Here is a 17,804-nt window from a genome sequence, read left to right on the forward strand (position 1 = left end):
ACGCAATATGAACTATTTTTGCATATTTTGTCTCCTTTTAAGTAATTTACGTGGGTTGTAATTGTCGTTGGCAATGTGAAAATTACTTTCTCTGTTCACTTCACAATATTTCTTTAAGATACATTTTCAAAACTTTCTTAAAAATGTGCAGGAATCTGGAAGCATGCTGCATTATCCTTTGCTTTGTGATATGGCTTTAATATACTAGCTATTGCCTTTTAGTCAGCGTAAACAGAAAGTCGGGGGTTTTCCCCGGGTTTCCCCGGGGCCCCCCGGCCTGATATAATGCTCGAAGGGGGAAACCAGCTGAGATCCCCTTCACCGGGAAAAAGCTGGGAAACCCAAAGCCTTTAGGGACAAGTGTCCGTGAAAAATTTAACCCGCTTTAAATATAATCAAAAGTACGTGAAATTATAATCTACAAAAAAACTTAAAATAATAATTGAAATTAATGAAAATGAACACGATACCCGGGAGTTTAAAATATATAAATACAGTACAAACAATTTTAGAAATAAAAGCAAATTTTTAAATTTTTATTAAATATAAAATACCCCTTTTTTGCATATTACAAAAAAAACAAAAAACTATATTGAAATTTCTTTTTGGATTTCAAAAAGCCGTTTTCCCATTTTTTAAAAAAAATAGCCTACTATTCTAAACTCTGTATCTGTTCGAACTGTTAAGTAAATATTTATATCATGCATTCTTATATGTTCAAACTTTTATGTATTGCAGTCAAATTCAATATAGGTATTGTGCAAATATATATATATATAAATGAAATATGGGCGACATAGTAAAAGAAACGTTTACGGAATTAACGAATGTGCATTTTTATATTTTAATTTTTATTAATAGTCAATTCTGCTAAATCAACTTTGTCTATGCAATGCAATGGTATATAGAAATATTCATTAAAACATTGTTTCATGCTATTTATTTTAAAATATACAATATACACAAAAATAATTTTGACTTGTTTCCTGACAAAATCAGAATGACAAAATCAGTAAGAAAAAAATAAATTGAACATGTATTCTTGCGTCGATTGCGGCTGATTGCACGATAACAAAATGCTTTAACTAATTGCGTCACAAAAATAAATAAAAACAAACAACACATGGTGATTGTTATGTTTGTATTGGAGTTCTCTCGTCATCTTCATCAAGCACCCTCTGTTGCCGTGACAACACTCTATACAAATAATGTCTTACAGTTGCATCACAAAAGCAGAACAAAATACAGTTAAAGAAAGCTTGCGAACTGTCGCCAATGCTTTGGAAAAATAACAGCAACTTCTGCGCTCTTGGTGTAATGTTATTATTCACATTGTGGTTTAGATATTGCGAGGAAAAAACCGTGCAAGTACCCCATACCTTTCTGACTAACATATTAAAACTCAGGGGTTACATAAAGGAAATTTCCATCCTCACTGCGCATGCCATCTATATCTTGCATACCAAATCGCCGCCGTGTATTTTCGCGTCTCTGAAATTATTAAATATTGGAAGAAATAAAACAAAAATATTTTCTCATGCAACAAAATATATTAGAAAATGAGTATCATCAAGAGGTGAAAATCTAGAAGATGCTAATATTTTCTCAACCTTGCTGAATTTACTCGCAGAAGAACAAAAAAAATACAACAAATAGTCAAATACCCATTTAAGCACCAAATTTCTGGTAGACAAAAAAAAACAAAACAAAACAAAAAACGAACAACAACAACACTTGATCTGCAATGAAGTGACTTTCCTTTTAATATAAAGACACGCATGCACGCACCACACATACACCATTAGATATTATTTATATTTCATTCATACACGTATACCCGTTTATTGTTACAATATGTGCCGCCAAACAATGTAACAATGTAACGAATATTGTACTTTGAGCTCTTCCTAATACCTTTACTATGACAAAACTGATTTTGACGAGATAAATCGCAAAATACCTACCCGTCATTACACAAGCAAAGACAGTGAAACACAAAATTAAAATAAAAGTGTATGAAGTCAATCGAGTACAGTTCTTTTAACTTCCTTGAATAACAAAAAAACGGAACCTTGAATAACAAAAACGGAAAACACTTACATGTATAATAAAAAAAAAGAACATGTACACCGTTTATAGCAAGTGCTCTCATTTCCCCCCCTCATTTTTATGATTTATTAAAAGCTATATATGTATAGCTGTTTTTTGATATATTCAAAACGTTACATGTTAATTGGTAGAAAATGGAATACTGAGTATTGATGTGTTCTAAAACAAAACATTAACTTCCTTTAGATAGTCTGCGGCAAGTTACGTAAAAAAGGCGGAATATGCGTAAATGATTCTAACCTGTGACCACATGGCTATTTTGGACATCATATAAAGCCCAGCTGTAACAATATAACACAGTATTTCCCAGCCCTTTCCAGCAATAATCATCCAAGCAATCTGCACATGGTCAGCAAGCTGAGTTTTGATCCAACACCAACTTCCGGTACCAACAGATTTATCGTTCCCAAGTACATCTAAACCGGAAGCTGTGATCGTTATGATTCCTGTGAATGAAATACATGAAATTATTTTAATGCATTGATAGTAATAAACTTGTTTGGTATATTGTTTTTACCGCAAAAAGGTCAATTTCATTGCTATTGACTTACTGCCCATGGACTAAACCGATACTAAATACAGTAAATCTTTGTTTAAGTTTTCCCCCATTATCATAAAAACATTTTGAGCGGGTTAAAACTGACAGTTCCGGAAAAACCCGTGCAAATTGTTGGTTTTTCTTTTGTTCAAAATATCTCTAGTTTGACATAAAAGAAGTGATTACGTGTTTGGACCACGCACACAGTGTGTCTTTTCTTAAGAATGTTACAGTCGTCCGGACTAGCCCGTTCGATCGGTGAAAAAAGGCAGAGGTTACCGATCATGACAGAAAAGCTCTGAAAGTGGCTTACATTCTGACATAAAGTCATGATCACTCGTTTATTCATTTTTTTTTTCGACCCTTACCTTTATCCACAATTGAGACTTGAAAATATATTTGGTATAATATTTTTTTTCACAGGACAGAAAATATATTAATGCGGTTTGTGCATTGAAAAAGCTTCAATGACACATATTTGCAGGATTGCTTTAAATAGATCAATTAATATGAAAACTTTTATTTCCCTATATATGTAAGTAAGCGTCACTCATTGTTGAGTTCATATACATAGAGTTACACTTTATATTTCCGTGTCACGTACAAATTGCATTGAAATGATGGAATGCATTTGATTTTAAATAACATTTACAGTGTGTATGATTTACAAAAAACTTGAGCAAAACAAATATACAAACATCCGATGCCCCTGTCGCATTGACAATCTTTCATTCCGTATTACTGTAGAATAAAACGTATAACTTTCATTTGTAAAACTTTCTCAAGACTGATATTTACCAATGCGATATGTAAAGATAATTTTAATGACACACAGTTTAAGTAATTTAAAATCAAACGAAGTCAATAAAACGTATAACTTTCATTTGTAAAATTTTCTCAAGATGGATATTTACCAATGCGATATGTAAACATAATTTTAATGACACACAGTTTAAGTACAATTTAAAATCAAACGAAGTCAATAAATCAATAAGATTTTACATTATATGGAGAAATAACAAGGTCTGTTTAGTTATTTTGAAGGTCTATCATAAAAGATTGCTGTACAGTTCAAGTTTGAAGACAATCCGTTTAGAAATAACAAAGTTAACTAATAGCAAAACCAGCAAAAATCTAGGACAATTCAGACATTTGACCTTGATGGTCATTTATGAATGAAGGTCAAGTTTAATCTGGTCTGCCCCAATGGTTGATGAGGTCAAGTATGGAGGCAATACACTATAATCTCAAGGTCAGCAACGGCTTAATGGTCCTATGATTGTAACAATTCTTCTACTTTTTTTTTCTTCGGAAGCTAAAAATAACTCAATGTCTATGAATTGAACAGTGAGTGATACAACTGATGGGCTACTCAAGTTTAATCTATATTTTCTTGCAGCCTTCATATTACCCTTTCTTTTACAAGTATTAAATGCGTAATTTGGCAAAACTGGGCCAAATAAGGACTTTGTCGTTTGTAATTATGAACCTAATTGGACTTTATTACTCCTAAATTGGGGGAAATAAAAACCCTAATTAGAACTTTGTTATCCCCAGTTACAACTAACTAGGATTTCTAATTCTAACAATTTTGAATGTATCAATTTATATCACATATTATTATTATTTTTTAGCTTTTTAATGAATATTAAAGAAAATTAATAAATTGAAAAAAGTAGTTCCGTAAAGCAGTGAAAAAATGACAAAAAGGTAATTAACAACGAATTATGAATTTTAATTCACTAATAAATTTGTATAATTCAATAAAAAGCATAAAATAAACATTGCCACTTGTAGCTTATCGACCATAATTTAACAACCACTTGCAACGATTTGAATGAACATTGGTTCGAAGACGGAATAAAATTGTTTTTAAATCAGTTGGTATTGAAGATTAAATAAAACGAAACCCCATGTAAAATGAGAGATAAAACAAATAAATCCGTGTTTAGGGCCACAGTAAGAAAAAGTTAGGTAGATTTTATTAAGTTTATTTTTTGTTTAATAATTTATCCATTATAAAGGCTAAATATATCACCATAACTTTATTCAATGGTTGCCAGTTAAAGCTTTTATGGAGAAGTTTGACATGGTAGGGCCGAGCTCGCCCGAAAAAACCCCGGGATTTTTTTTCGGCCCCCAAAATAAATCGGCATTATTTTTTATATGGCCCCAACTGACGAATGCTTTAATTAAAATGAAAAAAAAATATTTTTTAAAAGAATTTTCAAACCATAAAACCAAATTAAAGGGAAAATTTTTTTTCAGCCTAGCGCGCAAATTGCTGTTGTTTTAAATTAAAAACTTCCGTAAAGTTGGGGGTTAAACTTTGTGCAAAAAGAAGGGAAAGCGCAATTTGGGCAATTTAAAAAAATTATACCAAGAAATTTGTATTTTTAGCAACTTTAAAGTTTAACAGGGGAACCCTTTGGGTTTTGAAAATTTTTTGAAAGTTCCAATTTAAACGTAAGTTTCTGGAAAGCAATAAGAAAATCAATGTTAAATTTGGGCTAAATTTAAAAGGGAAAATTTTTAAAATCTGTTTTACCGGTCTCAATGCATACCATCCACAGACCTGTCTAATTCTAAATTATTAGATTAGTGGATACAGTACAAATTTCACCAAACATATTTCATAAACATAACAGCACATGTCAAATGTTTTGTGGTTAAGTCTATTCAAATATTCAAATGAAATGTCAGAAATAGGAGAAATATTCAATAGTTTTTAACCATGCCAGACCAATGGCCAGACGGCCACAATCTTCTTCTGCACTGGTCAGTGGTCTCCAGCAGGACCGCGGGTTAAGTTATTCATTATTTGAGAATGAATATAAAAATCGCGTTATAATAATTTACCAAACGAATCATGAATGTAAAAATCAAATTTTTAGCCTTCTGTAGCTGAACTTAAGTCGATCTTGAAGTTGAGAATAAATTTTTTTGGAACGATTTTAAATTACTCTGAACCTTTTGATTTATTGGGTTTATTGCGACATTTAATTTACGATTTAGTTAAGCACTTTGCTTGGTTTATCAATGAATAAAGAGTTTAGGACATTTAGTTTATGGATTATTAGGACATTTTATTTATGGTTTATTTAAGTAAGGTGGTGTCAATTGATAAAGCTTGATTTTGGGTGATTAATAAACATTAAGCCACATATTACAAAGATGGATGGACACATTATTTATGAAGCTTTTGAACGGAGGTCAAATCACAGAGTTAGTACATTATGGTAACGCAAACGAAAAGCTCGATATCCGGCAACTACCATGTATCTTTACATCAATGTATGTAAGGATGTGATTTGTAAATACTATATTTCATTATACAAAAACACTGACACAAGAACTGGGAGCATCCGATATGTCAAGATAACAACCAGTACGCCTCCCCTGCTCACGTTAAATATTTCAATCACTAAATATCAATGTCGTTCACCTCCCTTATACATGTATCAAACATATGTGCAGACAATTTAGGGCTGCCATTGATGGACAATTTTGTATCGATATATCGAGAGAAAAATATCGACGATATATTGATATATCGACTTTAACAGTAGATAGAATGAAAAACATTTAAATGTGTGTTATAAATTGGGATCATGGTCTTATGCATGCTTGTATTAGACTACAAATACTACAAACTAACAAAGTTTCCTTTTTCTGTTATTTTTGTCACTGACATTTGAAAATAGATTTTAAAGTTCAAGTTAGCCTAGAAAACTGGAAAAAAAGTGACTTCTCTTATTAGGCATAAATTGAGAAGTATATATTTACTAACAGAAATAAATAAATTTTAGCTTGTATTGATATTTGAAAATGTGTATCGATATTGTATCGGATGGTGTATCGATATCGCGATATTCAATGACAGCCATAGCAGACATCAAGCCAGATACTTACTTAATATGTGAACCGAATACAGTAAAAGAACATTGAGCTCCCAATTACTATATACAATCAATAAAGAAAATTACAATATACAAATAAGAACAATATATTGTGTTTGCATCAATTGTGTTTTGTTCTCCACGTACCGATTTCACTTCCTTTTTGTAACTTTATCCTTAAAATGAATGTACACATACAGTGTTAAAAGTTTAAATGTCGTAGAAAGTAAACATGTATATGATATGGTTAGGAGAGTAGAAAATCCCTGATTTGTGTTATTATTATTGTTATTTTGGTTATGAAGATATTGAATTTTGTCATTTTTTTGGAGGAAACATTTTTAGTTTTATCCACATTGTAAATATTGAAATAATTCTAAAACTTAATACAAATATACTATTCTTAAGTATGTTTTTTTTTTCAAAGATTTTTCTTTCTCATATGGGGTGTACGTATCGCTTTAAGAAAACTGAATGGACAGACAGACAGACGGACGCACGAACATGACACGGCTTTTTTTCATACATGTTTTGTTGGTTTTTCTACATTGCTTCCGAAGAATCTTCGTTTTTTGTTTTCTTTACTTGTATTATGGTGGTTGTTTTTATTGTAATCTAAAAAATCTATTTACCTGGAACTGCCCAGCACAGAACCTGGTAACCTATCAACATAAGTCCCGTGCGCATGCCCGATGACCTATGAATGATTTGCATGTATATATGGAAAGCGATAATGGAAGTCCAGAAGAACGATGCCATGCTGGAATAGGTTGTGATGAAACTTTGTACAACACATACGCTGTCTGATGCCAACAGTAAATCGCAATCCCCGCCCTTTGACTTCAACACTAAGTACCGTATACTGCCAATAGTATTCCCGAACGCGGTGAGTAAATCAGCCACAGTCAGACTCAGTAGAAGCTTTCTTGCAAAATTCTGTATCACTGGAAGATTTATATACGTGATTATGATCACAAATGATCCAAATATGGAGAGAAAGCAACTTAAAAGAGTAAATAATATTGTATAGGTCGGCACCATAGTTCGACATATCGCATGGGTCGTGTTAGCGGCTGTTGTAATGTTCGGATATAACGTAGTTAGTGTTGTATTCATTTTGACAGCAAATAAATTCAATCTAAGCACTCGTTTATCATCAGACTTCTATATATTCACTCTAAACCGACGAAAACACAAATTCGGGATTCCTCGTAACATGCATTGACATACACTCAAAGCAACATCTTATTAATTATAACATTTATAATCCGGAAATCACTTGGAAGTTTTTTATATCCTTCAATCAACATCCTGTCGTTTGAAAACACACATGTTATGTGTAAGTTTATCACATATACAAGTATTCACAAGGAGTAAATCATAGTTAGTCATCCGCTCATATAACATCAATTTCAATTCTCAGTTTTACTTTACAAATAAACTCAATTACACAAAGTTCAACCGCCCGTCAACTTGAATATAACTATAATGGTTTATAAATAGAAGTGTGTTAAAAGCGCGCGGATTACTTAAGTACCGATTGCTTAACACTTTACAAAATTACTTAACAACTAAACACAGTTAATATTTTCCAAACATATATCGTTTAATTAAAGTCTAAGTCCATGTCTGGTATCTATTTCGCAAAATATCCACAAACTGAATAATAATAACTTTAAAACGCCTACATAATTATGACATACACGCGTTACTTGATCGATTCTTTAAGATAAAGGTAGTGTGTAAGTACGGCGCAACAAAGTTATTTAAATTTTGTCATAAAACACAGCGAGGACATCGAAAATATCATATTTCGGAAACATAATTGATAAAACGCGGTTTCACATTATAATGGAGACATGTGTTTATAATAACTACAGAAGGCGTAGTGTGTAAGCGAACTACATAAAATGCATAGCAATTTTATTAAATTATTAAATTCTGTAATAAACAGATACACGGCTTTAACTGTTGCTACACAGCAACTTCAGGGCTGGGAATCAAAACTGCGTCGTATCCTACAAAATGTAAACAAACGCCGCCATCTTGGAACGAAAAACGTATGTTTTTGTTTATAACTTTTTTTGTTGGAAATGACTGAAAACCAGATAATATGTATTAACAACGCTACACTATTTTCCGCTTCGTTCGGTATATGTTGCTTAGACAACTATTTTGTAAAACAAAAGTTATAGCGAACTTGCAACTCGAAGCGGAGCAGAATTTTTATGAAATTGTGTGGATACGACGCAGTTCATATTGCTTTATCTATCGTTTCTTCTTCAAATCAATTATATACTCGTTTTCAGAGTTCACCATAAACTTCAAAAACATAATTTTGCATCATTTACTAAATTTTCATTAAAAAGAGATGTTTATTTTCCATGAAAATAATGATTTTTACGAAAAAATGATACGACGCAGTTGAAAATAAAATATGATACGACGCAGTTGTATTTTCATTGCAGGCTGCATATTGGTTTTTAAACTATTTACAATTATGTGCTAGGTATGGCTAATAACGTCCAACAACATTTTCTTGTTTAAAACTTAAGTCAAAAGCAGAGGTCACTCATTGGTTTCCATAAAAATGGAAATGTAATACAATTCTATTAAGGCTGCATTTTTTTCGGTCGCATTTAAGTTCCTATCATATTGAGCTTCTACAAATTTCCGAAAAACTGTATTAAATGCAATATACATTGTGCAAATAAACACGTGATCGCACAACCATATGACAACGTGTTCCAGTGTTTGCCTTAGCATGCTTTCTAAAATTGTTCCGTGAGTTCAAAATGGAGTGATTACTATTTTTGATACAAAATTCAATATTCCAGTGTAACCTCTCCTGAAACCCTGTACTAGTATTAATCAGAAATGACATTTTTTTTAAAAAAAAGAGAGAAAGAAATTACAAATTTTTTGAAAATGTCTCTTGCTATCGGAAAAGAGCTATGCGCAAATTGCATGCCTACCTTTGTTACTTGTAAATTAGCAATAATTTCCGTCAATTCCGTTATTACTTTATGTCTTTTACGTGCCAATTTTATTGTATTTCATTTTCTTAATAATCGGTGAGAACAACAAGCTTTATTATTTTGAAACTGAACATTAAATTTTTTAAAATTATATTTTAAATGGTTAAGCTACAATATATTTTTGCAAGTAGGTTATGCATTCCGTTTAGTCATTTTATGTTCAGCGCCGCGGAACTTTACCTCTGATGTTGTCGTATTGCATTTCTTTATCGCCGATGAGGAAAGGTCTACGGAATGTATTTTCTATATTTGCACTTAAGTATCATTCTTCTCCATTAAAAAAAACACTTTATATTTTCAAAATCGAGTTACATATCATACAACTTCAGATTATTTTGTAAAGAAGGTGTCCGTTTTGCAAAGGTATTTTACGCTGTGCACCGATAAATTTGATACAGATATAGGCAGACATGATCTTTCAACAATATTGAAGAAGTTTTCACAATATTGAACCACAGGAGCTTGAAATTCTATCAATAATTGCCCTTAAGTCAAATTCCCCAAAAAATCCATACCTATATATAAAAAAACACTTTTTTATATATAGGTATGGATTTTTTTTTGGTGAATTTGACTTTAGGGCAATTATTGATAGAATTTCAAGCTCCTGTGATTGAACAGAAAATTAAGGTCAGATTATCGCATCGAATTTTCAACAGACTAGAGACATGGCATCTTAACATACCTTCATACTAAAGTGTGATTATTTGATAATGAATTGCCTGAAAACTTAAACAAAGGTTTTCAGAAAAATGACTTCACAGAGGATTACCCCCTGTTTACATTGAAAATTTCTCTGCTAGTCATACCGAAATAAGAAATTTAAATGTTATTCTCTTTAAAATAATTCAAATATTTATAATCTTATAACTTCATGCCCGAAGTTAATAAAAAAGCTGCTTATTTGTACAGCTGACGTTAACAAATTTTGTTGAAAAAACAAATCAGACAGGTGTGTCCGACCGTGGCGGAGCTGTTTATGTTTACTGAATTCAATCACTTGAACTGAACTGCAATGAATTCGAAAACCACCAGGGACTTTTTATTCTTTCGTGTGGAAAACCTATCAAGCTAGTTTCAAAATGTGGATGGTTCTCTGCAGGTGCACCGTTTAGCCTGAAATAATGCACAAAGGCGTACCTGAGGTCCTCGCCCCTAGTAAAGCTAATGTGTAGAGTGAAAGTTTGAAAACAAACCACAAAAAAAGCAGTCATTACCCAGAACATGCAGAACCACAGTTAACTTAGAGCGTAGCTAGCCAACATGAATTCAAGTTAAAAGATTTCTATATTTTTTTGCGAAAAAAAATAGGGATAATATTAAGCATTCAGGAAAATATAAGAAATCATTTCAGATATTATGAACAATTAGGTAACATGTTTAACTGAAAAGTAGCTTCCGCAATGTACATGTAAACTTTCAAATTAAATGTAATATTGGACATGACACAATGTATTCAAAATAATCAAAAGCAACAGAAACATTGCTATACACCGCAAATGATCTGGGTTTTTTATCTAGCGCAAGTGATTATTCCATAAAATAGAAATATTTTGTGCCAAAATTATCCCTGTTGAAAAGACTGCCAAAAAAAATGCAACTGCGTCGTATCATATTTTATTTTCAACTGCGTCGTATCATTTCGTAAAAATCATTATTTTCTTGGAAAATAAACATCTCTTTTTAATGAAATTTTAGTAAATGATGCAAAATTATATTTCGAAGTTTATGGTGAACTCTGAAACAAATATATAATTGATTTGAGGGAAAAAACGATAGATAAAGCAATATGAACTGCGTCGTATCCACACATTTTCATAAAAATTCTGCCCCGCTTCGAGATGCAAGTTCGCTATAACTTTTGTTTTACAAAATAGTTGTGCAAGCAACATATACCGAACGAAGCGGAAAATAGTGTAGCGTGTTAATACATATATCTGGTTTTCAGTCATTTCCAACAAAAAAAGTTATAAACAAAAACATACGTTTTTCGTTCCAAGATGGCGGCGTTTGTTTACATTTTGTAGGATACGACGCAGTTTTGATTCCCAGCCCTGAACTTGGAGTATAGCACCCGAAACACCCTAAAACTAAAATCCAAATACACACGCACGCACGCACGCACACACACATATTATTATAGACGTACAATCATTTTTTTTCAATTAATTTATCCAACCAGTGCATCATCCGAAACACATAAGGACGATATGAATTATAAATAAACTTTCATCTTCCAAACATGAAATAGTTTAGCGTTATTTTTCGCGATTTGGACATAAAAGCGAAAAAAACTTGATTAAAGGGAAATATAAAAATGTTTAAAATAAACAAACTTAAGGGCTTCGGTAAAACTTTTATTTCTCAAGTTACAAAGAAATTTATAAACACTTATCTATTTTAGAAATCGATTTATAACATGGAAATAACTTTAACATCACAATCTTCAAATTAGAGGTAATTCACGACGCAATAATAAACAAGAGGGCCATGATAACCCTGAGGTCGCTCACCTGTATATAGCTCCCCCCCCCGTGCCAATTTTTACCCAAGGGCTTTTATTTGTTTATTTGAACAGACGACTAGGTAGACACCCATAAGAAGATGTTTCATGCTAAACATCTAAGTTCTAGCTCATTGGGTTTTTTAAAAGAAGATTTTTTAAGTTTTTACTATACACATATAGTTAAAAACAATGACACCCCTGGGACAGGGCCAGTTTTGACCCCAGGGCTTTTATTTGAACAAACTTTGTAGATATTTCCTTAATGATGTTTCATGCTTAATATCTAAACTCTCGCTATTTGGGTTTTTTCAAAGAAGATTTTGAAGTTTTTGCTATACACATATAAGGAAAATCAATGACCCCCCGGGGCGGGGCCAGTTTTGACCCCAGGGCTTTTATTTGAACATACTTGGTAGACACCCATTAGAACATGTCTCATGCTAAATATCTTAGCTCTAGCTCTTTGGGTTCTTTAAAAGAAGATTTTTTTAAGTTTTTACTATATGCATATAGGGAAAATCAATGACCCCCCGGGGCGGGGCCAATTTTGACCCCAGGGCTTTTATTTGAACAAACTTGGTAGACATTCACCAGAAGATGTTTCATGCCAAATATCTAAGCTCTAGCTCTTACGGTTCTTTAAAAGAAGATTTTTTAAGTTTTTACTATATGCATATAGGGAAAATCAATGACCCCCCGGGGCGGGGCCAATTTTGACCCCAGGGCTTTTATTTGAACAAACTTGGTAGACACTCATTAGAAGATGTTTCATGCTAAATATCTTAGCTCTAGCTCTTTGGGTTCTTTAAAAGAAGATTTCTTAAGTTTTTACTATATGCATATAGGGAAAATCAATGACCCCCTCGGGCGGGGCCAATTTGACCCCAGGGCTTTTATTTGAACAAACTTGGTAGACATTCACTAGAAGATGTTTCATGCCAAATATCTAAGCTCTAGCTCTTACAGTTCTTTAAAAGAAGATTTTTTAAGTTTTTACTATATGCATATAGGGAAAATCAATGACCCCCTGGGGCGGGGCCAATTTCGACCCCAGGGCTTTTATTTGAACAAACTTGGTAGACACTCATTAGAAGATGTTTCATGCCAAATATCTAAGCTCTAGCTCTTAGGGTTGTTTAAAAGAAGATATTTAAAGATTTTTCTTTCGGTTGCCATGGCAACCAGAGTTCTGCATGGAATTAAATTCTTTGAACAATTTTCAAAGGTGACCACCAAAGGAACATTCCTGTGAAGTTTGGATGAAATTGGCTCAGTGGTTTATGAGGAGATGTCATTTAAAGCAAAAGTTAACGGACGAACGACGGACGACGGACGGACGGACGGACGCCGGACGAAAAGCGATCACAAAAGCTCACCCTGTCACTTTGTGACAGATGAGCTAAAAATAAATAAATAAACACTAGTAAATAAAATACAGAAACACTTAAAGGAGAAAAATATGACATTTTTCTCGAAAACAAAACGAGGGTGGTGACCTCCTTTGTATCACTTAAAATGTTTCTGTTATCACATTCTAAATTCAAGCATTATTTAAATGAATCATATTAAGTAAAGTTCATTCTGCTATAAGTCTGTATGTATATAATCGTGATATTCTCCTTTAAATAACTTTTCCTTCAATTATGAAAACAACAAAGTTTGTAGATTATACATTTTAAAAAATTCGTATATTCATTTATGTAGGATATTGACCAAACACAATTTTACAAGATGTAAACAGGGCGTCCTTGAAGACATTTACAACAGACAGCAACATTGTTTTACTTCTTTTATAGTAAAAATTACACAAACAACTGATTTTTTAAATTATTTTTTACAAAATGGTGTTTGGTAAGTCGTGAATTAAATCATAAAAAAAAAGAGAACGCCATTATTTAACTTTTTAGATCAATGTGCCTTAATGTATCGATCTAATTAAACGAGGTAGCCTTTTGCAATAAACACAACATGATTTGAAAAAATCAGAAAGAGAAATTCCAAATATTAGAGGTTTTAATTTCATCGAAAGGGAACACTTTTTAACATACACTTTAAACACAGTCATTGCCATTCGTTTTTTTTTTTTTAAATAATTACCATTAATAAATTGAGGTATTATAATTATAATTGAGGTGATGTGTATTTTAATTTAAAGTAGTTTACAATAAAGCAACAACAAACAACAAAATACAGCATATGGAATGAAAGAAATGGAATGATGACTAATAAAGCATTTTTATATAAGAAACTTTAATTGGCATGTTCAGCTCTTCAACAAATGGTCCGTACTAACTGAACATGTTTGCTGTAATTGGATAGGCTTCGCACTGACTGGACATGTTCCATCATGACTGGACATGTTCTGCACTAACTACACATCTTTCACATCTGTACATATTCTGCTCTAACTGTACGTGTTCTGCACTATATGTACAAATTATGCACTAACTGTACGTGTTCTGCACTATATGTACAAATTATGCACTAACTGTACGTGTTCTGCACTATATGTACAAATTTTGCACTAACTGTACGTGTTCTGCACTATATGTACAAATTCTGCACTAATTGTACGTGTTCTGCACTAACTGTACATAGTCTACACTAACGGTATGTATTCTGCACTAACTGTACGTGTTCTGCACTAACTGTACGTGTTTTGCACTAACTGTACATATTCTGGACAAACTGTACGTGATCTGCACTAACTGTACATATTCTGCACTAACGGTATGTATTCTGTACTAACTGTACGTGTTCTGCACTAACTGTACGTGTTCTTCACTATATGTACAAATTCTGCTCTTACTGTACGTGTTCTGCACTAACTGTACATGTTCTATACTAACGGTATATATTCTGCACTAACTGTACGTGTTCTGCATTAACTGTACGTGTTTTGCACTATATGTACAAATTCTGCACTAACTGTACGTGTTCTGCACTATATATACATATTCTACACTAACGGTATGTATTCTGCACTAACTGTACGTGTTCTACACTATATGTACAAATTCTGCACTAACTGTACGTGTTCTGCACTAACTGTACATGTTCTACACTAACGGTATGTATTCTGCACTATCTGTACGTGTAATGCACTATATGTACAAATTCTGCACTAACTGTACGTGTTCTGCACTATATGTACAAATTCTGCACTTTATGTACGTGTTCTGCACTAACTGTACATATTTTACACTAACGGTATGTATTCTGCACTAACTGTACGTGTTCTGCTCTAACTTTACATATTCCTCACTAACTGTATGTATTCTGCACTATATGTACATATTCTGCACTAACTGTATCTGTTTTGCACTATATGTACAAAGTCTGCACTTACTGTATATATTCTGCTCTAACTTTTACGTGTTTATGCACTAACGTACTGTTCTGCACAATTGAGGGTTTTGCATTTTCATTTTCTGCACAAAAGTGCGTGTTCTCACTAACCTACATATTTACACAAACTTAGTATTCTGACTAATGTCATATTCGCACTAACGGTATGTGTTTTGCACTATATGTACCAATTCTGCACTAACTGTACATATTCTGCACTAACTATACGTGTTCTGCACTAACTATAAATATTCTGCACTAACTGTAGATGTTCTGCACCAACCTGTACCAACTGTACATATTCTGCACTAACTGTACGTGTTCTGCACTAACTGTACGTGTTCTGTACTTACTGTACGTGTTCTGTACTAACTGCATATGTTCTGCACTAACTTTACGTGTTCTGCACTAACTGTACGTGTTCTGCACTAACTGTACGTGTTCTGCACTAACTATACGTGTTTTGCACTAACTGTACATATTCTGCACTAACTATGTATATTCTGCACTAACTGTACATATTCTGCACTAACTGTACGTGTTTTGCACTAACTAGACGTGTTCTGCACTAACTGTACATATTTGCACTAACTATGCATATTCCGCACTAACTGTACATATTCTGCACTAACTGTACATATTCTGCACTAACTGTACGTGTTTTACACTAACTGTAAATATTCTGCACTAACTGTTCATATTCTGCACTAACTATACATTTTCTGCACTAACTGTCCGTGTTCTGCACTAACTGTACATATTCTGCACTAACTGTGCGTGTTCTGCACTAACTGTACATATTATGCACTAACTGTTCGTGTTCTGCACTTAGTGTACATATTTCGAACTAACATACACAAAAAATGTACTCATTACTTATATAGATCAGCAGCAAAAGTAAATATATGCGTTTCTTCCATATTCCTTCTTAAAAGCAAAAAAAATTGATATGCAATGTTTGTATGATATATTTAAACAAATATATTGATATGGGAAAAATGCTGTTTAATTACTTTACAAAGGGTTATATCTGAATATAGTTCACTCTCGTTTTATATCCCTAATGCTGATTTTATATATATCTAAATACTGATGCAATGACAGATGGAAAATTAAATATCTTATAAAAAGGTCTCCATTTTATGAATTGCCCCATTTTAAATGCCTACTATTTCAAAAATATCTTTATTACCTGAATAAACAAAGTCACTTGATAACAAGGCGTCTTGGTATAAAAGAGAATGGTATTTCAATAAATTAAATGATCCCTGAACAACTTTATACATATACATGAATGCCTACATGAAAGTAAAAATCACAGGCCAACAAAAGCACGTGTTCGACAAAAGAAATCAAAATCATGTTTTAAAAAGCAACATAACTAATACTTCACCAGGACAATATACAAGTACTATATCTAAATCTTTTCTGTAAGTGAGTATTTGTCAAATGAAGGAACACAAATAATATTTATTATGTAATGCTATGAGATTCATTAAACAAAGATTACAGCAAATCGTTTGATGTACCTCTATGGAACGCCGTGACTGTCTTATGCTATCAATGTTTTTGCTATCTTGTGAAATGATGATATTATTTTGTCATTTAAGCATATAAACATGTGCAATTTACATCATATCTTGTCTAAAGACAATGCTGACTTGTTAAAACAGCATGTTAACTTGTCAAATAATCATTATGACATGTGCAGACAACATGTTAACTTGTCAAAGTATCATGATGACTTGTGCAAACGACATGTTAACTTGTCAAAATATCATGATGACTTGTGCAAACGACATGCTAACTTGTCAAGACTTCATGATGACATGTGCAAACAGCATGTTAACTTGTCGAATTATCGTGATGACATGCTCATAATACCTTAACAAGTTAACATGTGTTTTGCACAAGTCATTACGATTCTTTGACAAATTAACATGTTGTCTGCACAAGTCATCATGATATATTGACAAGTTAACATGGCATTTGCACAAGTCATCATGATACATTGACAAGTTAGAATGTAGTTTGCACAAGTCATCACGATACCTTGACAAGTTAACATGCTGTTCGCACATGTCATCATGAAATTTTGACAAGTTAACATGTTGCTTTCACAAGTCATCATGATACTTGGACAAGTTAGCATGTTGTTTGCACATGTTATTACGGAAGCTTGTATGTACCCCCGCTATGAAGACATGAAGTCGTCTCCCTCGACTTATAGAAAACAACAAGTCGTCAAAATTACGACGACAAGTTTACATATACCATGTCATTTTGACAAAATATATGTCATCATGTCGCGATACGGTATCCCGACTTTCATACGTTAATATATTTGTCGACTAGAAATAACATGG

General features: G+C 32.7%; 1 protein-coding gene across 1 annotated transcript; it reads right to left on the reverse strand.

The window, feature by feature from the left end:
* Positions 1–923: 923 nt before the first annotated feature.
* LOC132724726 (G-protein coupled receptor 157-like) lies at positions 924–8,509 on the reverse strand. The gene is made up of 4 exons (XM_060709672.1): positions 7,179–8,509; positions 2,350–2,555; positions 1,403–1,491; positions 924–1,308 (listed from the first exon to the last, which is right to left on the reverse strand). Exons 1-4 carry the CDS (start codon positions 7,660–7,662, stop codon positions 1,134–1,136), a joined length of 954 nt encoding a protein of 317 aa, XP_060565655.1. The 5' UTR covers positions 7,663–8,509; the 3' UTR covers positions 924–1,133.
* Positions 8,510–17,804: the final 9,295 nt, after the last annotated feature.

Source organism: Ruditapes philippinarum, unplaced genomic scaffold (assembly GCF_026571515.1).
Source record: "Ruditapes philippinarum isolate M1 unplaced genomic scaffold, ASM2657151v2 ctg502_1_1_1_1, whole genome shotgun sequence".
Classification (NCBI taxonomy): domain Eukaryota; kingdom Metazoa; phylum Mollusca; class Bivalvia; order Venerida; family Veneridae; genus Ruditapes; species Ruditapes philippinarum.